The 27741-nt window shown below is 37.3% G+C and overlaps 1 protein-coding gene and 1 non-coding gene across 2 annotated transcripts; one reads left to right on the top strand and one right to left on the bottom strand.

The window, feature by feature from the left end:
- Positions 1 to 6172: 6172 nt before the first annotated feature.
- LOC148297445 (uncharacterized) lies at positions 6173 to 7899 on the bottom strand. The gene is made up of 2 exons (XM_088254639.1): positions 7676 to 7899; positions 6173 to 6515 (listed from the first exon to the last, which is right to left on the bottom strand). Exons 1-2 carry the CDS (start codon positions 7897 to 7899, stop codon positions 6173 to 6175), a joined length of 567 nt encoding a protein of 188 aa, XP_088110765.1.
- Positions 7900 to 22533: 14634 nt separating this feature from the next.
- LOC148297444 (small nucleolar RNA R71) lies at positions 22534 to 22640 on the top strand. The gene has a single exon (XR_015833295.1). It is a non-coding gene; the product is annotated as a small nucleolar RNA R71 (small nucleolar RNA).
- The last annotated feature ends 5101 nt before the right edge of the window (positions 22641 to 27741 follow it).

Genomic DNA, 27741 nt, shown 5'->3' with positions numbered 1-27741 from the left:
ACCCAACTAATTATGTAATAGTTAGAGTTAAGGTCATATTTGATAAAAGACATATTATGTTATTAATGGGCAAGAAATGTTGTTTTATACATTAAATCATCCTATATTATCTTTCAATATGTAGAACAACCATAGTCCAAGGAATACATAAGTGGATATGAGAGCTATGTAATGAGATTACATACATGGAGACTTCTCATCATCCCTAAATCCTGAATATGTTCCTGGTCATAGGAATATTGATTGGGCGTCAATATTCCGCAAAGACCAGTACACACAATATCGTCTCTATATGTAGGGAATGGCAAAGTATCAAGTCATTAAGTGTGGAGACACATCGATATGTGTGTGGGTGCTTGTAGAAGAACAAGTACACTAACCGCGATCCAACACATGAGTTACAGTATGGAAGTCTTTACTCACATGTCAAGCTGGAACTCATAAATTGCAATGGTGCAAACTAATCCTTAGACCTGAGGCATCATAGATATTTTGTGGCTATATTATTAATCTTTGAGGGCACTATACGGTCATGCTGAATTAGGCATAGCTTAAAGGTGCTCATCAAGATTCTCAATAGAGTCATGGAAGCAAATGAATGTACAACAAGGAATCTCTACTCTCAGTACAGGAGAGAGAATACTTCAAGATATGATTGGTCAAATCTCTGCGCAGAGTAGTGGATAAGACTTGAAAGAAGAAGTCTTCAAATCTTACCAGGATAATCGTATAAAAGGAATGATCACATTAGGATATTGAGAATCGGATTCCATGATCTAATAATGTGAATAAGGAGTATTGACATAAGAGAATGTTTCAATTGAACGATCATTCCAATTTGAATAGGTTCTTTCACAACGTCTCATTTAGCTCAGATAACCATGACTTGCTACTAGGCGACAACTATGGTTTGTGGATGTCCTAAAAGGTTTCAATTAACCTTTATTAATAGGAAGAATTAAATTGTGGAATTTAATTCGTATATCATTTCTGAGTTGAGTCAACCCACTACCTTGCTAAAGGGAACCTACGGATCTGCACACCTAAAGATTGTGATTAGAGGTACAAATGAGGAGACACAAGTCAATAGTTGATAATCAAATGTCAAAGTCAATGGTCAAAAGTCAACATGTTGACCGGAGCAATTGACCAAAGTCAAATAGTTCGACCGTGTCAATTAAGTAAGACTATAATTATAATTAAAAGATTAATTATGGAATTAATATTGACATATAGAAATATGATTTAAAAGGAAAGTGACAAAATAGCCCAAAAGACTTTTAGGCTCAAGGGATAAGTGGCATAAGATGACATGACCCATGGATCAAATGGAGCCCCAAATACCCACCCAATTGCCTTTTGTGTTGTCCTATATAAGCTAAGTGTTGGAGAAAACCTAGCTAGGGTTTTTTGGTTTCCTACTTTGGTTGATGAGTGATCATCTTTGTATCTCATCTTCCATCAACCAAAAATTGGTCCAATCAAGAAGTAGACTAGCATCCATACTTCTTGATTGCCTTATCTTCATCTCTAGGAGCATTTGGTGTGGTGAGGTAGAGGACTCCAATCTTGGAGCCTTAAGGTGAACGAGTCAAAATCAAGAGAAAGAAAAGGTCTTTCCAACAAAGGTGTTCATTCTTGAGAAATCAAGAAAAGGTCATCAAGGGTAAAGATCTATTCCCTTTTTCTTTTTTCTATTTTTGTTCAAAAAGACTAGGCTAAGATACTTGGTTTAAAATGAAAAGGTTTAGCTCAACTAGTACAAACAAAATGAATCTGCCATTTAGAATGTTTTTGTTGTATAGGTTGTGGCTAAAGTTTATTTCCTAAGCATTAGATGCATATTTCCTTCACTAACTCTCATAACTTGTCAAAGAAAACCTCCTATGATGACAATCATAGTTCTTCGTATGACATAGGGATTAATCAGCTTTCAAAGAGTCAAAAACAACGGAATAAGAAAAACATAACGAACAAAGTACAATAAAAGCGTAGAAAATTCTGAGAGAGCACACTAACGCTTCCAAAACTTTCAAAGAAAACCGCCTATGAGAACAATCATAGTCTTTGGACAACACAAGAGTTGTTGAGAAAAGCACTACACCACAAACTCGACCACTTAACCTAAAGAGGAGATAATAATGTAATGCATAATTGAATCTTATTGTAAGGCCTTAAAAGACTTTCAAAAATAAAATCCCTCATGTCATCATCATCGGCTCTCTCTACAGGCCATTCTCCTTTCATTGCTTCATACATAGCTATTATAGTTATCTCAGAGTCCTTTGGGTCCACATTGACAATGTCATATGCTTGCTTCTGAAGCTCCTTCAATGTAATTGTATTGCTGAAGCTCCTTCAATGTAATTGTATTGGAAACGAGTACTCCTTTATCTTTAAAATTTTCGTACCTTGAGTCAACCCAACTCCCACCGTAGTTAATCAAAATTGTCAATCTAGACATTTCACTTAAAAATAAGCCCAAAAAAATTAATAAAAAAATAGCAGCAATTTAGCTATGGAATAAAAATGAAAGTAGAAATATTAGTCAGCTATGAAACAAATTAAAAGCGAGTAGAGATATGATATGTATACGATGATATTAGATATAAATGTTATAGGCTAAAAGTCACTTTTGGTCCCTATAGTTTGGCACTTCAACCACTTTTGACCATGTAGTTTTAATTCCGACAATTTTGCCATTGTGGTTTCCTATTTGTAGCAATTCAAGGACAAGTTATTAATTTCTTCGACGGAGCAAGGTGCAATTTCATCAACCCAAAACCCTTGAACATAAAAGCTTGCCTGAAACTCTCCCCATTTTATTATATTAGTGCTCAAAATTCAACCACTAGTCCTAATTTTTGAAAAACCCTAAATCCAAATGGCCAATTTCAAGCCCTAATATGAAATGGGGAGAGTTTCAAATGAGCTTTTACGCTCAAGAGTTTTGGGTTGAGAAAATTACCACTTGCACCTTCAAGGAAATTGACAGAAATACTAACTTGTCCTTGAATTGCTACAAATACAAAACTACACGTCAAAATTGACAAAATTAAAACTACAAAGTCAAAAGTGGTTGAAATGCCAAGCTACAATTACCAAAAGTGACTGTCAGCCGATGTTATATTAGTACTATTAATGGACACAATAAAATGATTTATAACGTTTGACTGTGTTTTTAGTGCTGAGAAGTTGGGGTTGAGTTGTAGGTGCTGGAGTATCTATGGCCGTGGTTTTGGTGCTTCGGGGTTGGGTAATAATGTAAGACTCGTGTCTTGGGGAAACAAAAACGATGAGCAATCCCACATCGCTCGGGGAGGGAAAGGTGAAGTGCTTAAATGTGTGGGCACTTCTCTTCCTAGCACGAGGCCTTTTGGGAGCTCATTGGCTTCGGATTCTTAGGAACTCCGAAGTTAAGTGAGTTGGGGGCTAGAGCAATCCCAGGATGGGTGACCCACTGGGAAGTTGCTCGTGAGTTCCCAGAAACAAAACCGTGAGGGCAGAGAGGGGGGCCCAAAGCGGACAATATCGTGCTAGGGGAGTGGGGTCGTGACAAATAAGCGCACGCTGGTAGCACAGTAAGTGGTTTTAGTGCTGGAAGGGTTTAGTGCGTAGGAAATTGGAGGTTGGGTAATAAAGGCTGGAAGGTTTGGCAGAAGGAGTTCTCTATGCTTACCCATTCAACGGCTCAAGAAAATGGGCTTGGGTTGTGGGACTCCCAAGCTGCCCAAAATCTCCATTCTTTTGAACCTTTGATGGGCCTCATGGATCCTTGTAACCATCTACACCACAACCCGCTCAGCAAGCCCCAGACATGTATGTGGCTTGGGCCCACTTAAGTTTGTCGGGTGGTTTAGCATAAGAAAATGTATTATTGGCTTGGCATGACATATACATTATTTTCTATATTTATTTAATGAATTAATTTCCAAAATACAGCTTGGATTAACGCATGACCAACATTATATGTTATATTGGGCTTCAAATATCTTTGGACATTTTGGGCCTGAACACTACCCAACAAACGAGGAAGTTTACTCATCGAACGGTAGAGGATTCTTTCGTTCCCTAAATTAAGGCATTCATGGAGTAAATGAGCCATGGAACCTCTCTTTACCAATTGAACAATGACATTTACACTATGAATGACACAGCTCTCATTCATGAGGTAAATAGTCTCATTTGTTAGGTAAATTACACAATCAATGGGGAAGTTTACTCAGCAAACGGTAGAGGTTTTGTTCGTTGGGTAAATTACAACGTTCATGGCTTTTGAGGGAGAATCTGGGGCAAATCCTGTCATTCTTATCTAGCGTTTCTCTTTTTTTTTTTATAATTGTTTTCAAGTAGTCCAATCACAGCGTGCCACATTTCACACACTAAGTGGACTTTGAATAGTCATTAAAGATTCATTCAACCTCATAAAAATACTATAGAATCGTAATCAAACATAGTTTCAGCCACTGGCGGACCTGTGCAGGCGCAAGGAGGTGCACCTGCACCTCCAGTCGCCGGAAATCTCCAATAAAGCTGCTGGAGTTGCACCTCTGCTCTGGCTGCTGCTGCACTCCAAGTGTTTGAAAAAAAGCTTAAGCAAACTTGCTGGGCTCCTTTCTTTTGCTGCGTGCGCATCACAGCTGCTGTCCTTTTGTTTTTTAAGTTCTGAGCAAAACGACGTCATGTTGTACAAGGCCCCCAAAAAAACAAAGAGGAATAAACACGTGAGTGCGACTGCAATTCCTACATGCTATTTAGTATATGATAAATCAATTGGGTCATTGGATGAAAAACAAATTGGGCCTTAAATAAGGATTGTCCTTGCATAAATTTGTAGGGCTGCAATATTAATTATCTATCAAGTCTGCATTGTTAATATCGATCAAGTATGTATAAAATTGCATTATTTAATAAAAAAGAAAAGAAACAAAGTTTGTATAAAATATTGTCATTGTTTTTGTGATATGAAAGCTTGCGGTGAACAATTGTAACTTAATTGTAATGTTATATATTTTTTTTCTATGAATTACAAATGACATTAGTATTGTTTAAATTCTAAGGTATATTTTTTTTTTGATAGGAAATTTTAAGGTATTTGGTTGTCTATCTTTTTGGTGTTTTTTTGTTGTTGAGCTTTTAGCGTTTTAAAAATTGCCCCTTCCCTGAAAAATTCTTAGGTCCGCCACTGGTTTCAGCTTATGAAATACAAATCACCATTTGACCTCAAGAGAAATTTAAATATTATCTTGTTCACTTCTAATAAATCACAAATCAAATTAAATAATCGAAATAAACTCCCAAAATTTTCATTAAATTCTCTTATAATTATAAACTATTGTTTAAACACGTCAAAATATCCAGGATCTCACAATTCTTTTTTGAAGTCAACTAATGGAGGTTGTTGTTTGCTTACTTTTTTTTTAGAGTAAAAGAGATTTCATTCATAGTCCAATAGGTTCATACGTATGACAACATGAAAACAATGGACTCGTTAAAACCTTCCACAAAAGACCAAGTGGGAAAAACCCCAGGATAGGAAAGAGTTCCACATATGCTATGGACTAATAGGAGAGTCCAATCGAGAACCACCAAACCATTACAAATAACCAAAACAAAACAACCATACTACTAGAAGACCAACATAGGAGACCCCCACATGAGAGCACACCAACATATCCCAAACTGTCACAGAAAGCCTTCTATGAGAACAATCATAGTCCTTTCTCCAATACAAGAGTTGTTCGGTACACCAAGGGTGAGAGACACAAGAAACACACCAAGAAAACATAGAGAAGGCAACAAAGAGGGACCCATAAGAACACACCAACTCCCATAACTTGTCAAAGAAAACCTCCTATGATGACAATCATAGTTCTTCGTACGGCGTAGGGATAATCAACTTGCAAAGAGTCAAAAACAGCGGAATAAGAAAAACACAACGAACAAAGTACAATAAAAAAAAAGCGAATAAAATTTTGAGGGAGCACACCAACGCTTCCCAAAACTTTCAAAGAAAACCGCCTATGAGAATAACCATAGTCTTTGGACAACATAAGAGTTGTTGAGAGAAGCACTACACCCCAGACTCGGCCACTTAACCTGAAGAGGAGATAATTTAGGTTATTGAACGTTCATTGGATGCCAAGCCTATGAACGTTTCAACTGGGAATAATCAAGGAGCCCGTGGAGACACCTCAAGGCCGATCTCCTCCAATGTAATGCACAATGGAATCTTGTAAGGCCTTGAAATAGAAATACTTTCAAAAATAAAAGCTTCCAAGTCATCATTATTGGATATCTCTGCAGGCCATGGTCCTTCCATTGCTTCATACATAACTGTTATAGTTATCTCATAGTCATTTGAGTCCACATTGACAATGTCATATACTTGCTTCTGAAGCTCCTTCAATGTAATTGTATTGGAAACGAGTACTCCTTTAGCTTTGAAATTTTCGTACCTTGAGTCAACCCACCTCCCACCATAGGTAATCAAAATTGTCAATCTAGATATTTCACTGAAAAATAAGCCCAAAAAAATTAATTAAAAAAAAAACAGCTATTTAGATATAGAATAAAAATGAAAGTAGAAATACTAGTCAGCTATGAAACAAAAATGAAATTGAAAGATAGCAGAGATATGATATATATATATACGATGATATCAGATAATATGTTAATAGATACTACCGCTCTTTTCTCAAAACAAAAAAAAAAAAAGTTATATTACAAAATCTGAACTTCGCATTAAAAAAAGATTATTACTTCAAACCAAAAACTAGCAGAGATGGCACGAGAAAGCAGAGGGAGGAGACAACTCAGCGACTCCAAGCACCATTACCAAGTATCTAGTTTTTGTTTTGTTTAACCACCAAACATAGCACTCCCTAAAAAATAACATACCAGAAAACTAAAAATCAAAACAAAAACGAGAATACACGTCAACGCAATCAAAAGCTTTGTAAATGATATTGATTGCATATAAGTAGAACACATATTTTGGTCTCCCATGAGAATGGTCGAGAAAAGCAGTACGTAGATATATTCATAGTTGAGCTTGAGCCATTATAAAAGAACATCAGTTAGCCTGCTAGGCAGACGCCAGATACAGCTAGCCCATTCCAAAAAGAAAAAAAGCTATGGTTTTCTTATGGTTTAGGGCTACCTTAAAAAATAGATAGTTTTTTCTTTTTCCCTCGTTTTCGTATGTCTTGCCTATATATATATATGTAATCTAATAGTATGGTTATTGCAAAGAGCAGAGAAGAGTATGATGTATATTTCAATTCCGAGTCCCTACGTCAAAGAAACGAAGAAGAAAAGCAAAGACCAAGTTTTTCAGATTACTAAACTTAGGCCAAGTTTTACTAATTATAAAAATGAACCAAGCCAAGCCAAACACATACAATCGAGTTCGTTCAACAAACGAAATGAGCCAAGCCATGCTCAAATTTGGAAAAGATCATCTAAGCAGAGCTTGAACATAGCTCTAAAACCATTGATTCGAGCTTGAGATGAAACAATATTTCTCGGATCTGAGTTTGAGAACCTTAATATTCAGTTTGGCTCAATTTATTTTCACACACACAGAGATGTATATATATATGTGTGTGTGTGTGTATATATATATAATAGCATGCTGAGTTTTTTAAATTTGCTAAGAAGTACAAGAAGATACCTTCGAGTTGTAGTACTTCTTGGGTAGTATGCCAATCCCAATAACAGAACAAATGCAACAGGAACAAGAAGAAATATGAACCTCCCGTTGAAGTAATTGTTGCCAACCTTCCCAACCCCAATGGGGGTTTCCATGCTTGCATTAGTATTTTCAGTAGTTCTTTGTAGGGGCTTCGTAATTTCAGCATCATTTGTAGAGGGACGAGTAGGTCTTCTTGTTGTCATCTCCTTGTGTTGTTGTTCAGGTTCATTTGGAGACCCATCTTATAACAGATAGGGTTCATTATTGAGCTGGGCTAGGCTGACCCAACCCTAAATTTTCGAGTTCGGACTGAGCTAGGGTTGTGCCAATATGGCGATTGTTTTTTTGTGTATGGATATGAAAAATATAGTTTTTTTAAATTATTTGGATTGTCCCAGATCTTTTTCCTCTCAAAAGCATCATCTGATGTTCCGTGGCTCATCTTCATCATTAGAGAGAGAGAGAGAGAGAGAGAGGAGGGTGGGGTGGGGACCGTGGGGTGGTTTTCCTTTGATCCATAGTCATAGGAATGTTATTAGACAGTTAAAATAAAACTGCCCAGTTGTAGTACTTCGCCAAATTTGCCAATACCAACACGCCTGCCTCCTTTTGCCATGATTTTGTCCCTGGGAGCGTTCCAGGCCTCGTTGCTTTCACTTCTTTGTTGGGGGCTGTGTAATTTTAGCATTATATATATACACAAATTGGAATAGTTTGGCTTTTAATAAATTTCTTGTATTTGGAATACTTAATGTGGTTCATTAATTTAGGTGCTAGTTCAATATATTTGTTTGGGCCTAAATTCCACACGCCAATCCAATTAAAATTGGCTCATATCAGAAAACGGAGTTTTGGGCTTTGATTTAAAGGACAGGTATCAGCCCATATGGTTTTAGAGGCCTAGGCCTTTGCAGACCGATTAGCAGAAATAAAAATCACAAATTAAGGTTTAATTGCGATTAAAAGGGTGATTTAATCCAGATTAACTAGTTGTTAATCAAGAAATATAAGCCCAATTTCAAAGAACTCCAAAAGCCCAAAGAATTTGATCTTCACCGTTGATCTCAAGTCAAATCAAGGCAGATATTTTGGAAAATCTTTTTCCCAAAAGAAGAGGCCCATGAGACATTGAAAGTCAAAATTTTCAACCGAGGAGGTGATGGGGAGTTAATAGAAACAAATTAACCCGAAGAATACTCTCCATAAACCATTCATAAATGCCAGAAGGAAAGGACGGCCAAGTTGCCCTTCTATACCCATAGAGGGCTCTACATTGGAAAATGATGTCTTTTTCAAGAAATAAAACAGGAGACAGGAGAGTTGTTCGCCAGAAAAGTAAGGAAAAGACCATCATAGTGTTGATGGTTCTTCTTTGCCAGAATAATAACTCCCCCTTTTTGTGAACAGATTCAAAGACAGCCAAAAAATCAATCAAGACAAAAACTCTCAAATTATATTGACAAATTCGAAAGAACAAAGTCATTCAAATCTCAAAAGCCTTTAGACTCTGAAGCAATCAAGCCATTCAGTTTGAAAATTCATCCAACCCTCAAGCAAAATAGCCAGAACTTAGGTCATTTCAATTCAAAGAAACAATTCACAAAGGAAACAAGACTTCTCTTGTTACAAATTTGGTTCAGCATAGGCCAAATCAAACAGAATTCGGGTTGTTCACAATATGAAAACCTCAACAAATTTCCAGGGACGCTTCGAGCTCTCAAAATCGCCAGAATAGCTCTTGGTTGATTCATAATCAAGCAGAACAGATACTATGGTGCAGCTCCAGATCAGCAATCGTCAATCCAGCCATTTACAGTCCAATCCAGACCGAAGAAATATCAATTCTACCCATCCAGAAAGCCTCTCCATGGCCAGAACAGATTAAAGCTCTGCCAATCTCGACATTGGTATCGATTTCTAGCTGAACCCCATCAGTTGAAAATACTGACGTGCAATTCCAGTATAGATATATCCAGTCCAGCCCGATTCACCAAACCAAGCAAAAGTCAAAGTCCAATGTTCTGTTCTTCCAGACTTGGCAACTTTTCTTTTGTTTTAATACCGTGCAATAGGTAATTTTTATTTCATACAGTTTGATTTATCTTCCAGCTTGTATTTTGGCCAAAACTACCAGTTCTTGTTACTATGATAAATTGTGAAGTCCTCACCTGTCTGAGGCAAGAAAAGAACTTACTTGGAAGATATTCCTCACCTAAATTCACAATCACTTGTTTGAAGTCAGTAACTTGGGGTGCAAGTTATTTCATTTTTCATAAGTCTGTAAGGGTTTTTTTTACTGCTAACAGTGGCATGCTCGCACAGCAAAGAAAGTTGACTTGTTGACCACAAATGATTTTCAAGTTAATGGGGAATTTTACCTTACCATCACAGGAACCAAATCAAAACGGGTGAACAATATGGGATGAGAGATGAAGTCTTTAAACACTTCTCAAGGATGTTGTTGATAATTGAAATTAAAACCAAAGAGAATGTTCTCTCATCTTTAGTCATAATCTGGCACCCATTCTTGATCAAAGCTAACTGGTTGCTTCTGTGCCTCCATTGGGCGAACGAACATGTCTTCCTTAGGCAATTGTAGCATGCCTCTCATAACATTCAGCCCAATATTGCCATTGGATGTGTTTAATCATCAATCGTATGGACATGCCCAAGATATCACAATATTTTTTTTTTCAATCAGCAGATTGTGAGTTTCATTAGCTTCATTTGAATATGTCCTCAAAGTCATGCTCGGAGGCATTTTTTCTAGGAGGAAGGTTGCAGATGCTAAAATATGATAACTATGAGAGAATATTTGTTTGTGGGAATTTTCTGTGTATTCTTCTCCTTGCAGGAGGTCATATTTATAATACAACGAAACTTTAATGGGCAAGTAAATAATAAATTCCTATTTCTATTTACAATAAGAAATCATGAATTAAAGTAAATCAAATATAATTATAATGAGAATCATTGGCGTGTAAGGAAAGAAAGTCAATGGTCCATAAGTCACGCCAACACTCCCCCTCACGTTGGTGCATAGATGTCGCCAATGCCCAACTGGTCCAGTGAATTGTGGAATGCTTTACTGGAAATTGCCTTTTTCAAAATATCTGCGTTGCATGAATGTTGATGGGGGTAAATTTGTTGGACTAAAGAACCATGACTTCCATGTGTTTATGCAACGCCTACTTCCTATGGGTATTCAACACCTATTGCCGGAGGATGTAGTGAAGCCAATCATGTTGTTGTCTAGATTTTTTTCCCAACTAACAGCAAAAACGTTGCAAAAGACAGACATTAAGTAGTTGCGCCATGACATTGTCCAAGTCCTATGCAAGTTTGAGATGATATTTCCTCCAGCTTTCTTTACAAGTATGATCCACGTGATGGTTCACTTGCCAGAAGAGGCATTGCTTGCTGGTCCTGTCAACTATCGCTGGATGTATCCAATCGAAAGATATATAATCCTCATCATTTATGTATGCATCATTATCCCATGCTTGCTAATTTGTATTGTATCGTTTTATTGTGGCAGGCTTCTTGGAGAGCTAAAAAAAAGCGTACGTAATAGGGCGAAGCCCGAAGGATCAATTATAGAGGCTTGGGTTCAATACGAGTTGCTTACTTTCTGTGGAATGTATTTAAAAGATGTGGACACGGCTTTCAATCATCCTTAGCGCAATAATGACGGAGGTGTGAGAAATGAGAAGCTTTCTATTTTTGCCCAAGGCGCACGACCCTTTGGAGATCCTGTACGAGGAGAGTCGTTTTCCAGAAATGACATGGAGGTAGCCCATTGGTTCGTACTGAACAATTGTGATGAGATAATGGCATACTTAGATGAGCATGAAGAGATGATGAGGCAAGAACATCCATTCCAAGAAGCACCGTGAATTGTTTCCACAATGGTTTTTGGAATATGTAAGTTATAAGTGTTTTGTATTTGACATATATATTGTAGTATTTAATTTTCTTAAACTAACATGTGAATGTTTTTGTATAATATTAGGTGAATAAGTTGAAATCATCGAATTCCCCCACTTATAGTGAAGAGTTATATAACTTGGCATTCGGCCCGATTGACGTTGAATTGTTCTCGGGTTGCCATGTTAATGACGTCAAGTTTTTGGGGACTGCATGAGATGACAAGTTGTGTACTCAAAATAGTAGTGTCCATGTCCCAAGTGGAGGCGAAAGTACAAACATAGATTTCTATGGAAAACTCACAACTGTCGTGCCATTGCTTTACAAAGACCGTACCAAGTGATCATGTTTACGTGTCGATTGTTTGATACAAACCCAAATAGGTAGGGAAGTGTTAAAACCGACCATGGCTTACTATTGGTGAGCATTAACAGAACTTGGTATGATGACGACCCTTACATTTTGGCAAACATGGCAACACAGATTGTGTATCTAGATGACCCTAAAGCCAGGAGCGGTTGGAAAGTTGTTCAGAAGATGGATCAGAGGAACGTGTATGCTATACCAGACATAGACCCAACTGACAACGACGTCGACAACGTTGTTGACCAATGTTTAGAGTTTCAATGGAAAATGATGCAGAAATACTTCGAGATACAAATGTTATACAAGAACCGTTTTAGATATAATGAGTGTTCTCAATTGAAATACCGATTCAGTCAATTACAATTGACCTCGGTGATCTTCCGCGATACGATGTTGCAGTACAAGAACTAGACCCAACTGACAACGACGTCGACAACGTTGTTGACCAACATTTAGAATCTTCAATGGAAAATGATGCGGAAACACTTCGAGATACAAATGTTATACAAGAACCGTTTCAGATACAAGGAGTGTCCTCAATTGAAATACCGATTCAGTCAATTACAATTGACCTCGGTGATCTTCTGTGATATGATGTTGCAGTACCAGAACTAGACCCAATTGACAACGACGTCGACAACGTTGTTGACCAACGTTTAGAGTCTTCAATGGAAAATGATGCGGAAACACTTCGAGATACAAATGTTATATAAGAACCGTTTCAGATACAAGGAGTGTCCTCAATTGAAATATCGATTCAGTCAATTACAATTGACCTCAATGATCTTCCGCGATACTGTAACATCCCGAACCAAAATAAAATGAATAATAAATTAATTAATTTCAAGAATTATGAATTTCCAATTTTGCCTTCAGAGTAGGGGTAATTTGGTCATTTTTAATCTGGGAGGATTTCGAGGCAATGGCTGGTACCTTTAGGTAGGTCGTACTGAGACGAGTCCGTAGACGTGTGGTAGTCTTGAATCGGAGTTGTAACGAGAAAGTTACGAGCAAAACATCACTAGTGGCACAATCGTAAATAAGTTGAAGTTCAAATTTTATTAAAAAAGTCAGAAAACCCCTCATTTCTCTCTCTCCCTTCCGTGCGAATCCCCTCCCCTTCAGAATTTTCCATCCGCCACTCACCCTCGCAGCCGCCATCTCCGGCAGCCACCGGCCACGGGACCAGACCGAACCGCACCCCCGCCACTCCCTCTTCCTTTCCCAGCCGGCCCCGCCCTTGGAGACGCCGCAATCTCGCCGGAAAACTGCAAAAAACGCGCTGGTTTTTGACAGAACTTCCAGCTGCTCGTTCTCCCTCATTTCTCCACCAAATTGGACGTGTAAGGTATGGATTTCCACCTATGTTTCCTGATCTAGCTGCTTGTTGGGTAGGATTGCATAACCTTTGAGCGTAGGAAGTTCGATTTTCGAATTTAAGTTTGGCCGGACTTCGGGTTGAATTTCCGGCCACTTCCGGCCACTTTTTGGCCATAGCCCAAGAACAAAAGTGACTCCAAATTAGGTGTATTACCTAGGGTAGGAGTTTGGAGCTGTGATTCTGAGATTTTCCGGCGATGCGATATCCCTTTGGACACCCACGTGCTGCCAGCGAGTGTGGCGGCGCGTGGGCACTGTATCAGAGGGGCATTTTATCCCAATGCGATCCCCTGGTTGTCACAAGCACATAGGATTTTACGGATCTCAATTCGGATAACGTTTGAACCCCGAACGGATTTTACATATTGTGTGATTTCCGGGTTCGATATGTTAGAACCGTTGGATCGCTTCCAATTTAATATATGTGTATCTAGGCATTTCTAGGATTGTGTAGGATTCGACGGATTGTGAATCGGAGTCCCGGATGTTCCGATTCAATAACTTAAATTTTGTGTTTTTCAATAACCGTCTGATCGTACGATCTTGAGCAATCCGACCGTCCGTTTCAGACCAAAATTGAAGGACACGTATCCTAGACTGTGTGGAACACTTAGGAACTTCCAGATCGTAAAACGGAGGTCGTGGGCTCAGCAGGCCCGGATGACCGAATTTGGAAGGTTTGACCCTCGGTTGACCGTAAATCTTTCGAGGTAGTTTACTCTTCGAAAAGTACTAGGACGACCCCTTTTTGGACGAGTCTGGACCGTCATTTGATTGATGTTGAGTTTGTGGGTCTATGAGATTATTTTTATGGTTTTGCGATGGGAAGTTTATGCATATTGTTTTAATGGTTTGTTGTGAGATTTATATTTATATTTATAAGTAGATTGTTAATTTGTGAGTAATCATATTATTGTTAATATTTCGAGTTTCTTGTCATATATATAATATTTGAGGAAATGCTATCTATGTTGATTATGTGTGGGGTACTTGGGTTGTTGATGTGAGATGCTAGAAAGACAGGGGTTAGAATGTCGATTTGAGTGCTATTAGCACTACCTTAGGTACTCCCTGGATATAGAATATGCTTGAGAATTTATTAGGTATACTATGAATAGGTATTTTTGGGAAAATTGAACTAAGGAAGGGAATATTATTTCTATAATATTTATGTAAGGGCTACGAACTCCACCATCATACGTACCTCCCCCTTGGATGATGATACTTGGAAACAGTGGTTATGGACACTGGGATACATGGAAATGGATATGGGTTGGATATGGTGACAAGACTGTTCGCACCACTTTGCAAAACCCAAGGGAGGTGTCGTATAGCAGTGTACCTCGGAAGTCCGAGTGTCGTATCCACATAGAGCAGTGCAAAGAAAATAACAGAGATAAAAAAGAACAAGTGTGTTTGAAAAGTTGATTTATGCAAGATTTGATTTAGAGAAAATTCAATTGATTAAAACACTAAGGCATTGGGTTTCCACTTTTAACATAAGCATGCAACTCTTAATAATTTGATCCACAAAATATTTTCCATTGTAGTTGTTCAAAATAATTAAAGCTCTTTTTAATTTCCTTTAGAAGTATTCTAAGCATAACTTGTACCATTGGCAACAAACTATCAAAAAATAATCTTCATCAAAATTCTATTAATCTTTAGTAATTCTCTTCTCTTTTAAAAGCATGAAAGTTTTTACTACACAATGGAAAAAAACATGATTGAACCCATGAAATAGATTATCAAACATTCATCAATTAATTAAAAAGAAAACTACAAATTCCATTTGAACAAAAACTACAAAATCACATTAAAGCTTAAGTTTGGATCAAACTAATAAAAATTACACACTTATATTAAAAGCTTTCTCCCTAGCCTTAGCTAGGGAGTTAGTTCCCCATAATAAAATAAAACTAAAAACAGAAATTAAAACTTAGAAAGATATGGAGGAAGGAGAGAAAGCTCAAGTTGTGAGGCTTGGTGTGTTTTTACAATGCCATAGCTCCTCCTATTTATAGGAAAATGGGAGCAATTCTAAATTCATTAAATCCCTCCATTCATGAATTTAATATGTATTCCACTTGCCATCAAACCAATAGCCAATTTGGTTCCATTACTTATTCCATAGTGTTGATGACTCCATTCTCCAAATTCTTCATCTTCTTCAATGCACAACCGTAACCCTCATCTTAATATTTCTTCTTTTCTTCAATTGTTGCTCCACTTCTACTTGCTTTTGTTATTCAATCCTTTCTTTTGGTTAAGTGTTGCACCCATTTGCCTACTAGCATCCAATGATCTTCTTCAACCTTAAGATAAAATAATGAAATCATCATCAATTATGTAATGGGTATGTAAGCAAGTGCAAAAGTGAAAAACAAACCTAATTAACTAAAATTGTAAGAAAATCAATTACTAACAAATATATTTAGGGATAATAAATGTGATAGTTTATGTGCTCATCAAATACCCCCAAACCTATAATTTGCTAGTCCTCGAGCAAACTAAAATTAAAAACTAAGCATAAATGAAAACTAACTAAGCCACTTTCGTAGGGATCTCGATTGCATTTAGCATATGCAATAAGCCTTTAAACCCCTAGGTTGCCCTAGTGGACGAGTTATAGTCTCGTGAGGGTTTTCAGGGATGATACCCACAAACATCTGAAATTTGAAGTAACTCTCCTGTCAAATCATCATCAAGAATGTCAAAGCTCAAAAACCAAGATTCTCAATTCATGAACAAATTTAAAAGAGCGAACACAAATCCAAAACTTTAAGTTCTCCCAGTCTAAAGTCAAAGTCATTTATCACCATTAATAAACTTTTCATTTGCTTTCTTTGGTGTAAAGTGAACTAACACAGTTGAGAAGACAAAAATTCAATCATAATCACACCATCCTTGCTATCTTAGATTATTTTTATTTTTATTTTTATAATAATAAATATATACATGCTATTATGTGTCGGTGGCAACGATCATCATGTCTTTTTTGGAGGGTGCTGGTGGCAGAGGACCCACTAGGTCGATGGCCCATTGCATGAATGGCCATGGACTGTTTTGTGGATGGTAGACTTCGGCAGGCAAGCTAGGAATTGGCTTGTATCGCTGGCAGCGATCACATTTCTTGACATGTTCAGTGGAGTCGTGGCGCATGGTAGGCCAGAAGTAGCCTACGTTTAGAGCCTTCTGGGCTAGTGATCTGCCCCCAGAGTGGTTGCCACACTCGCCGTCATGAATTTTGCAAAGGACCTCGAGTGTTTGAGGGTACTTTATGCAGGTAAGATGAGGGCTGGAGTATGATCTGCGGATGAGCTTGTTGCCGTGCATGTAGTATCTCGCGGCTTTCTGCTGGACTTTTCTGGCTTCGGACTTGTCCTTTGGTAGATTTCCATTCCTCAGGTAGTCAATGATGGGGTCCTGCACCATCCTTGCTATCTTAGATTTTTTTTATTTTTTATTTATTTTATTTTAAAATTTTAAGAACTTCACGATTTGACGCAAACACTCACTACTGATTAGGCAAGAGGCCCGGTTACTAAGTGAAAGTTCTCTTTTTTATTCTTTTTATTTATTTTTTTCAAGACAACAAAGATAACTACAATCAATCTCAAACTCTATCTTCTCAAACGCATTAGTGTGAGTGTGAATTTTTCAAAGCCTAGCTCATAAATCATTCATTAAGTAGAAATAAATGAAAAAGACTAAAGACTGGATTAGTTATCGTATCGCTCAAGTGTTCTCAATTTTAAATTCATGCATGAATATCAAATCTCAATTTGATGCAAATATATTTCGATGACAACAAGCGTAGAGGTTTTTTTTTTTTTTGAATTTTTTTTTTTTTTAAGGAGAAAATTTTAGAAACAAATTGTGATAACTAATTCCACTCCCCCCCAACTTGAATGAAACATTGTCCTCAATGTGTAAAACTTAGAAATAAGCAATGTTATAACAACAAATGAAGGGTATTAAAGTAAATAAAAAAAGAATTAAAATACAAAATAAATAGAAAATACAATTACAAAACAAATAACAAACAAACAAAAGAAACAGGAACCCTTAATCACACAAGTATACAAGCAACTCATGGATGACCAGTTAAGGACCTCAGAAAAGACAGCCAGGGGTTCCGGGAAGGTTGGAGGGGTCACAATGGTCCCGCTTAAAACTCAAACTTCTTAGACACCGAAAGTGTCGCCTAAAGAACTCCTAGACACTGTATTGACAGAGACGCTCACTGGAGTTACCAAAAGTCAACTCATATTATTTTAATTATTAAAAAAAACAACTTAAAATAATAACAAAATAAGTAAAGAGAAAGGATTGGAATGCTCCCCCTTGAAGCGATTAGGTCGAGCATGATACCAAGTAAAGATAGTCTGAAAATTCAATCCTGATAAACAGGATTCTCCAAGTGAATCGTGTCATCCTGCAAAACAAAATTCTCCAAAAATGGTTTAAGACGTTGACCATTAACTTTAAAAACATTACCATTCTTTGGATCCTCAATCTCTACTGCTCCAAAAGGAAAAACTTTTGTGACCACAAATGGACCTGTCCATCTGGAACGCAATTTACCAGGAAAAATATGCAATCTTGAATTATATAAGAGAACTTTCTGTGATGGTTCAAAGTTTTTCCTCAAAATATTTCTATCATGAAAAACCTTCATTTTCTCTTTGTAAATTCGAGAGTTTTCATAAGCATCATTCCTTAATTCTGCCAACTCATTCAACTGAAGCTTGCTATTCGAACTTGCATCATTTAAACCAAAATTAAACATTTTAATTGCCCAATATGCCTTATGTTCAAGTTCAACTGGTAAATGACAAGCCTTACCGTAGACAAGTCTGTACGGTGACATCCCTATGGGGGATTTGTATGCTGTACGGTATGCCCATAAAGCATCAGTTAATCTCAAAGACCAATCTTTACGGTTAGGACTCACAGTTTTTTCCAAAATTTGTTTTATCTCCCGATTAGCAAGTTCAACTTGACCGCTTGTTTGTGGGTGATATGGGGTAGCGACTTTATGAGTGACACCATATTTTTTCATTAAAGCCTCAAAAGGTTTATTACAAAAGTGTTTCCCCCCATCACTTATTATAGCTCGAGGTGTTCCAAATCTTGAGAAAATGTTTTCTTTTAAAAACCGCAAAACAGTTTTATGATCATTATGTCGACAAGGAACAGCCTCTACCCATTTGGAAACATAATCAATACCGACCAAGATATAAAGATATCCAAAAGAAATAGGGAAAGGACCCATAAAATCAATGCCCCAACAATCAAATATTTCAATTACCAAAATTGGGTTCAAAGGCATCATGTTTCTACGGGTAATTGCCCCCAACTTTTGACAACGGTCACAAGTTCGACAAAAAGAATTAGTGTCTTTAAAAAGCGTAGGCCAATAAAATCCACACTGCAAAATTTTTGCAGCGGTTTTCTTTACAGAAAAATGACCACCACATGCTTCATTATGACAAAAAGAAATTACTGCATGGATTTCATTATCAGGTACACACCTCCTAATGATTTGATCAGGGCAGTATTTAAACAGATAGGGGTCATCCCAAAAGAAATTTTTAACCTCTGTAAGAAATTTCCTCTTGTCTTGAGCAGTCCAATCAGATGGAATTTTACCTGTAGCAAGAAAATTAACAATGTTAGCAAACCAAGGTAATTCCGAAATAGTAAATAATTGCTCATCTGGAAAAGAATCATTAATTGGCAATGTTTCAATGGAATCCTCAAAACTCAATCTAGACAAATGATCAGCCACTACATTTTCTACTCCCTTTTTGTCTTTGATTGTGATGTCAAATTCTTGAAGTAGTAGTATCCACCTAATCAGTCGAGCTTTAGCATCTTTCTGTTCAAAAAGGTATTTTAAAGCTGCATGGTCAGTGAAAATAACAATAGGTGATCCAACTATATAAGAACGAAACTTATCCAAAGCAAATACCACAGCAAGGAGTTCTTTTTCAGTTGTAGAATAATTCATCTTAGCACTGTTCAAGGTTCTGCTTGCATAATGGATGACATGTGGCTTCTTATCCTTTCTTTGCCCCAAAACAGCTCCAACCGCAAAATCACTGGCATCACACATAATTTCAAAAGGTAAAGTCCAGTTAGGTGGTTGCATAATTGGAGCAGATGTGAGCATTTCAATTAATTTCTCAAAAGCCTTTTGACATGAATCAGACCACTCAAATATACTGTCTTTTAATAGGAGATTACACAAGGGTCTAGATATTGCACTAAAATTCTGAATAAATCTCCTATAAAAACCAGCATGACCTAAAAATGATCTGACATCTTTAACAGTTTTTGGAACTGGCAATTTTGAAATTAATTCAATTTTAGCTTTATCCACTTCAATTCCTTTAGAAGAAACAATATGACTAAGAACAATTCCAGAAGAAACCATAAAATGACATTTCTCCCAATTTAAAACAAAGTTTTTCTCCTGGCATCGAACCAATACTTTTTCCAAAGTACTCAAGCAATTATCAAAAGAATCACCAAAAACAGATATATCATCCATGAAAACTTCAAGAAATTGCTCAACCATATCACTGAAAATACTGATCATGCATCTTTGAAAAGTAGCAGGAGCATTACATAATCCGAAAGGCATTCTACGAAAAGCAAAAGTACCAAAAGGACATGTAAAAGTAGTTTTTTCTTGATCTTCAATGGCAATTTCAATTTGATAATAACCTGAGTATCCATCTAGGAAACAATAAAATTCATGACCGGCTACCCTTTCTAAGATTTGATCAATAAAAGGTAAAGGGAAATGGTCTTTTCTAGTTGCAGAATTTAGCTTTCTATAATCAATGCACATGCGCCAACTTGAAACAACTCTAGTAGGTATCAATTCATTTTTATCATTTTCAACCACAGTTATGCCAGATTTCTTAGGTACAACTTGAGTAGGACTTACCCATTTACTATCAGAGATGGAATAAATAATACCTGCATCTATTAATTTCAACACCTCAGTTTTAACAACATCTTTCATGATTGGGTTTAACCTACGCTGTGCCTCCCTGGAAGACTTGGCTTCATCCTCTAAAAATATTTTATGAGTACAAACAAGAGGATTAAATCCCTTAATGTCAGCAAGAGTCCAACCAATGGCAGATCTGTGAGAATTCAACACATTAAGTAACTTACCTTCTTGCAAAGAGTCAAGTTCAGAAGATATTACCACTGGAAAAGTGTTGTTGGACCCCAAGAATGCATGTTTAAGTCCTGTGGGTAAAGGCTTCAATTCCAGCTTAGGAACTTCCACATTTGATGGCAATGTCTTTTCCTTCCGAGGTGGAAGCTTCTCAAACCTTGGTGTCCATTTATCAACCTGCAAGGAATTAAACAATGAATTAAGATAAGTAATTTCCGAATCCTCAAGTAATTCAGATTCTTTAGAATTCAATAAAAGAGCCTCTAGAGGTTCAGAAATACTGGTCTTCTCAAATTGATCTTGCACAAGAGCTTCAATCAAGTTCACCACTGCACATTCATCATCTTCATAAGGTCGCCTGAAAACATTAAAAATGTTAATTTCCAATGTCATGGTACCAAAACTGAGTTTCATTACCCCACTTCTGCAACTAATGTGTGCGTCACATGTAGCAAGGAATGGACGTCCTAAAATGACAGGAATTTCATTTTCAGAATGCAAAACAGGTTGTGTATCCAAAACAACAAAGTCAACAGGGTAGTAAAATTTGTCCACTTGGACCAACACATCCTCAATTACCCCTCTCGGCACTCGTACAGAACGATCAGCAAGTTGCAACTTCATTGTTGTGGGCTTCAATTCACCAAGACCTAACTGCAAATATACTGAATATGGCAATAAATTTACACTAGCCCCCAAATCAAGCAAAGCACAATTGATGTAATTTTTTCCAATTACACATGAAAGAGTAGGACTTCCTGGATCTTTGTATTTAGGAGGGACCTTATGTTGCAACAATGCACTCACATGTGCAGTAAAAAATGCAGTTTTCTTCACTTGATGCTTTCTTTTAAATGTGCACAGATCTTTTAAAAATTTAGCATAAGAAGGGATCTGTTTAATAGCATCTAACAGAGGAATATTAACTTTGACTTCTTTAAAAACATCAAAAATTTCAGAATTTTGATTCAATTTCTTTGGAGGATTTAAAGCTTGAGGAAAAGGAGCAGGAAAATGATATTCATTTGATTCATTCAAGTTGGACATGTTAAGTTTATCATTATTCTTAGATTTTTCAACTTCCTTCGGTGAAGGTGTGTTATCAATTATTTTACCACTTCTAAGAGCAATGACAGACTTAGCATGTTCAATTGAGGTTTCACACGAATTAACATTCCTTGGATTTGGTTGAGTTTGAGAAGGAAATTTTCCTTTTTCATTTATTGCAAAAGAATTTGTCAATTTAGAAATTTGGCTTTTAATTTCTTTATTTTCTTCAACCATTTGACCAAACAAGGTATCATACCTTTGATTTTGCTTCTGCTGTTCCTGCATAAATGCTTGAAGAGTATCGCTCAAAGAAGGTCTAGCATTAAGTGTATTAGTTGCAGGAAACTGATGATTGAAAGAATTTCTATCACTTACCTGAGGTTGTGAATCACATTGCTCCAACGAAAGTTTGGATGATTCCTTGTTGCTGGATTGTAAGTGTTGGAAAAAGGAGAATATTGTTGTTTGAAGTTTCCAACAGCAGCACAACGCTCCTCATAAGCTCATTTCCTGAAAAATTGGGCAATTTTTAACAGTATGACCAATCTCATAACAAGAATCACATACTTGATTAACATCAGCTTGAAAAACAGGTTGAGGCAAATTTGATTTTTCCATTTTCAAAGCAGCTATCTCTTTAGTCAAAACCTCAAATTTTAATTTCCAATCATCTTCTTCTTTTAATTGGTAAATTCCTTTATTAGTAGAAGATGTGACAATTCTTGAACGATCAGTGGTTTCAACTAGACTGGGGACAGTCCATTGATGAGCTTTTTCAGCAATTTCATCCAAAAATTCTAAGGCATCATCAGGGTCTTTTTGCATAAAATTTCCATTACACATTGACTCAACAAATTGGCGATCACGGGGGAGAAGTCCCTCATATATATAACTAGCAAGACGCCAGTTTTCAAAGCCATGGTGTGGACACAAATTCAAAAGCTCTTTAAATTTTTCCCAAGTTTGATACAAAGTTTCATTTTCCTTTTGAGAGAAATTTGAGATTCTTTTCTTAAGAGCAATCGTCTTGTGATTAGGAAAATATTTGTTAAAAAATGCTTGAGTCATTTCCCCCCAAGAACCTATGGATCTAGCCCTTAATGAATACAACCAACCTTTAGCCTTTTCTTTTAAGGAAAAAGGAAAGAATTTCAACCTTATGAAATTAATCCTATCAAGTTGAACATTGTAAAAGGTGCCAATTGCTTCTTCAAATTCCCTAACATGCACATAAGGATTTTCACTTTCCATGCCATGAAAAATAGGTAGTAATTGAATCATTCCAGGTTTGAAATCATAATTTGGCATGTTAGGTGGAAACATGATGCATGAAGGATTTGGTGCACGAATAGGATGCAAAAATGTCTCTAAAGTTCTAGGTGCAACTACTTCTTCTCTCATTTCATCATTCAAAATCTGAGCATTAACCTCTTGTTCATTATTCGCAATTTCTTGTTCATCATTCACAATTGCTGCCATGCTTTCAGATTTATTGGATATTTCAGTTGAAGAAGTTGAAGCAGAATGTTCTAAATTAACAGTTTCAGACTTTTTGACAAACCTTCCTAGATGATCTCTAGGTCGCATAAAGTAAATAAATAAATAAACAAAAACAAAATAAAACAAAAAATTTAAAAATAAAAATAAAAATATTAACAATAGGATGAAAGTTGGAAAGAGTGTACCATATGTGAAGAATTTCACATAACCAGCAAACCTCTGACCAAGGGGATCTCTGTACTCTTTGACAAGCCGCTCCCCGGCAACGGCGCCAATTGTTCGCACCACTTTGCAAAACCCAAGGGAGGTGTCGTATAGCAGTGTACCTCGGAAGTCCGAGTGTCGTATCCACAGAGAGCAGTGCAAAGAAAATAACAGAGATAAAAAAGAACAAGTGTGTTTGAAAAGTTGATTTATGCAAGATTTGATTTAGAGAAAATTCAATTGATTAAAACACTAAGGCATTGGGTTTCCACTTTTAACATAAGCATGCAACTCTTAATAATTTGATCCACAAAATATTTTCCATTGTAGTTGTTCAAAATAATTAAATCTCTTTTTAATTTCCTTTAGAAGTATTCTAAGCATAACTTGTACCATTGGCAACAAACTATCAAAAAATAATCTTCATCAAAATTCTATTAATCTTTAGTAATTCTCTTCTCTTTTAAAAGCATGAAAGTTTTTACTACACAATGGGAAAAACATGATTGAACCCATGAAATAGATTATCAAACATTCATCAATTAATTAAAAAGAAAACTACAAATTCCATTTGAACAAAAACTACAAAATCACATTAAAGCTTAAGTTTGGATCAAACTAATAAAAATTACACACTTATATTAAAAGCTTTCTCCCTAGCCTTAGCTAGGGAGTTAGTTCCCCATAATAAAATAAAACTAAAAACAGAAATTAAAACTTAGAAAGATATGGAGGAAGGAGAGAAAGCTCAAGTTGTGAGGCTTGGTGTGTTTTTACAATGCCATAGCTCCTCCTATTTATAGGAAAATGGGAGCAATTCTAAATTCATTAAATCCCTCCATTCATGAATTTAATATGTATTCCACTTGCCATCAAACCAATAGCCAATTTGGTTCCATTACTTATTCCATAGTGTTGATGACTCCATTCTCCAAATTCTTCATCTTCTTCAATGCACAACCGTAACCCTCATCTTAATATTTCTTCTTTTCTTCAATTGTTGCTCCACTTCTACTTGCTTTTGTTATTCAATCCTTTCTTTTGGTTAAGTGTTGCACCCATTTGCCTACTAGCATCCAATGATCTTCTTCAACCTTAAGATAAAATAATGAAATCATCATCAATTATATAATGGGTATGTAAGCAAGTGCAAAAGTGAAAAACAAACCTAATTAACTAAAATTGTAAGAAAATCAATTACTAACAAATATATTTAGGGATAATAAATGTGATAGTTTATGTGCTCATCAAAGACCCGCCTCGAATTCCTCGGAACCCGAGACGAATCCTGTGGGAATTTTTCGACATCACACTGATGCCGAGCCCACATACTAAGAACCGAGACTTTCTACCGAAATTTCGGCAGTCTCCCCTAAAATTTGCTTTCCCCAAAATTTCAACATGCAAACAAAACACAGTTTAAAACCCAACTGGCAGCATGCACAAGTTATCAACATGAGAATACAAAATAGGCCTCTGGCCTTCAAATGGTTCGAAACAAAACCAACAAAGTTATTAAGTCGAATACTACATAAACAATGCAATTAAAGGTCTCAAACAACTTTATGAATACCACCGAAAACATCAAACATGATTCGAATTCAATAACCACAACAGAAATCCAATCACATACATCGAATCGATCAAACCTTTTAAACACAATAATATTTCGCGGCTGCACATGGTGAGACCCTAGGCTGCCTACGTACCCTTGGACAAGGGATCAAGCCACACGTAGTTCTCATCTCAACAGTCACAACTCCGATAATATACATTTATTTAAAGCAGAACCAACAATACATTTCCGATTTATCACTACTCCAATTCCGACAAAACACAATGAACACATTCTCAAACTCTTTCTTTAAGTCAGTTCAACCCCGCAACCATACCCTATACAAGGCGTATGTACATTGAACACATTATCGATTTCTTCCCTTTATATCAGTTCAATCCCGCAACCATACCCTATCCAAGGCGTATGTTGCCGTACAACACTCCCCAATCCAGGGCTTAAACATTCATACATGTACAGAGTACTCACAAAGCACAATCTCATTGTTCTTAACCCAAATCAAAACCACATACACATATACGTAATATGTATGCCTATAAATGAGTACATATATATATGTGTATATATAATAACACCCACCTCTCACCATCATCATGTACCAGGGGAAAACAATCCAACAGGGGATTGTTGACTAGCTCACAAGTATCCGGCCTCAAACGCCCATGTGGCTAGGGACGAGTCGTCCAACTGGGGGACTAAACTCAACCAGCCCGTACGGACGAAGAATCAAGACCTGTACGTCTGATACAGTCCTACGCACGCAGACTACCCAATCAAGGGTCTACAGCAACATCCCGTCAAGGATGCCCCAGGTTCCGTCATATCCAGACCATATCCACAATTTCCATATATCAATGTCCAAGGGGAGGTACATATGATGATGCACATCATGTACTGGGGGAAACAATCCAACAGGGGATTGTTGACTAGCTCACAAGTATCCGGCCTCAAACGCCCATGTGGCTAGGGATGAGCCGTCCAACTGGGGGACTAACTCTAACCCAGCACGTACGGACGAAGAATCAAGACCCGTACGCCTGGAACAGCCCTACGCACGCAGACTACCCAATCAAGGGTCTACAGCAACATCCCGTCAAGGATGCCCCGGGTTCCGTCATATCCAGACCATATCAAATCCATATCTATTTCCATGTATCCTAGTGTCCATAACCATTGTTTCCAAGTATCATCATCCAAGGGGGGAGGTACGTATGATGGTGGAGTTCGTAATCCTTATATAAATATTATAAAGTAATATTCCCTTCCTTAATCCAATTTTTCCCAAGGCATTGTCTTAAGAAGACATCCGAAGGGCCTGGACAAACTCCGACGGGCCTGGGCAAAATAAATCTCTCAAACATAAAACTCATAACCGGGGAGGTACCTAAGGTAGTGCTAAAAGCACTCAACTAACATTCCAAGTACCCCACACATAATCAACAACGATAGTACTTTCTCAAATATTATATAAACTCAAGACACTCCAAAATGTCGAAACCCATAAATATATATCTCACTGATACTTTACAAAAATAGAGAATCCAACTATTAAAAATAAACAGAATTTAAATAAACCATTAAATTCAGAAGCATAAGATTTCCATCACAAAACCATAAGAATAATCTCAATGACCCTCAAAATCAACATAAGACAAAAGACGGTCAAAACTCATCCTAAAGGGTCGTTCTAATACTCCTCGAAGAGTAAAACTACCTCGGAAGACTTACGGTCAACCGAGGGTCTAACCTCCCAAATTTGGTCAACCGGGCTCATGGGGCCCACGATCTCCGCTTTACGAACCGAAAGTTCCTATAGGTTCCACAAGGTCTAGGATACACATCCTATAAGTTTGGTCCAGATCGGACGGTCGGATCGCTCGCAATCACATGATCGGACGGTTATTGAAAAAACGCAACTTTAAGTTATTGAATCAGAACTTCCGGGGCTCTGATTCACGATCCGTGAAATCCTACACGATCCTAGGAATGCCTAGATCAACACATAATAAATTGGAAGCGATCCAACAGTTCTAACATATCGAACCGGGAAATCACACAATATGTAAAATCCGTGCGGGGTTCAAACGTTATCAGAATTAAGATCCGAAAATTCCTACGCGCTCGTGGCAACTAGGAGATCATCTTATGACACAATGACAGGAAAACACGTGGCCCACGCGCCACCCCACGCGCCGGTCGCGCGTGGGTGTCCAAAGAATTTTCTGGCGATTGGAAAAACTCCAAACTGCCGGCCAAGCTCCCTACCCTAGGTAAAACACCTAATTTGGAACCACTTTTGTTCTTGGACATACCCCAAAAAGTGGCCGGAAGTGGCCGGATCTAAGGTCGAAAACTGGCAGATTTTTAATCGCTTATTTAACTACCAAAACACTGAAATTTCTCAATTCCTACCCAACCATCAGTTAGAGCATGGAAAATAGGTGGAAAAGCATACCTTAATCGACTGGTTTGGTGACCCAAGGAGGGAGAAACCGCCGGCGAAAAGTATGTTAAAACTGGGTCGAAACCGATCGGATTTTTGCATTTTCCGACCACCTCCAGTGGTTCCAGCGGCAGAGATAGTCGGGATAGGAAGAGGGAAGTGAGCTTGACGTTTTGGTACTAATATCATGCGATTTGGTGGTCGGTGGAGGTGGTGGCGAAGCAAAAACCGTTCGGATGAACAGCAACAGGGGAGGGGGGCTGTTTCTGCGCAGGGAGAGAGAGAGAGAGAGAGAGAGAGAAATGGGTTTTCTGATTTTTATTTAAAATCCCATTTTGAAATAATTACGATTATGCCACTGAAGGTATTTTGATCGTAACTTTCTCGTTACAACTCAG

The sequence above is a fragment of the Prunus avium genome, chromosome 1, assembly GCF_965620075.1.
Source record: "Prunus avium chromosome 1, drPruAviu1.hap1.1, whole genome shotgun sequence".
Taxonomy (NCBI): Eukaryota; Viridiplantae; Streptophyta; class Magnoliopsida; order Rosales; family Rosaceae; genus Prunus; species Prunus avium.
Note: the sequence above shows the minus strand (reverse complement) of the source record. Positions and strands in the feature narration are given on the sequence as shown.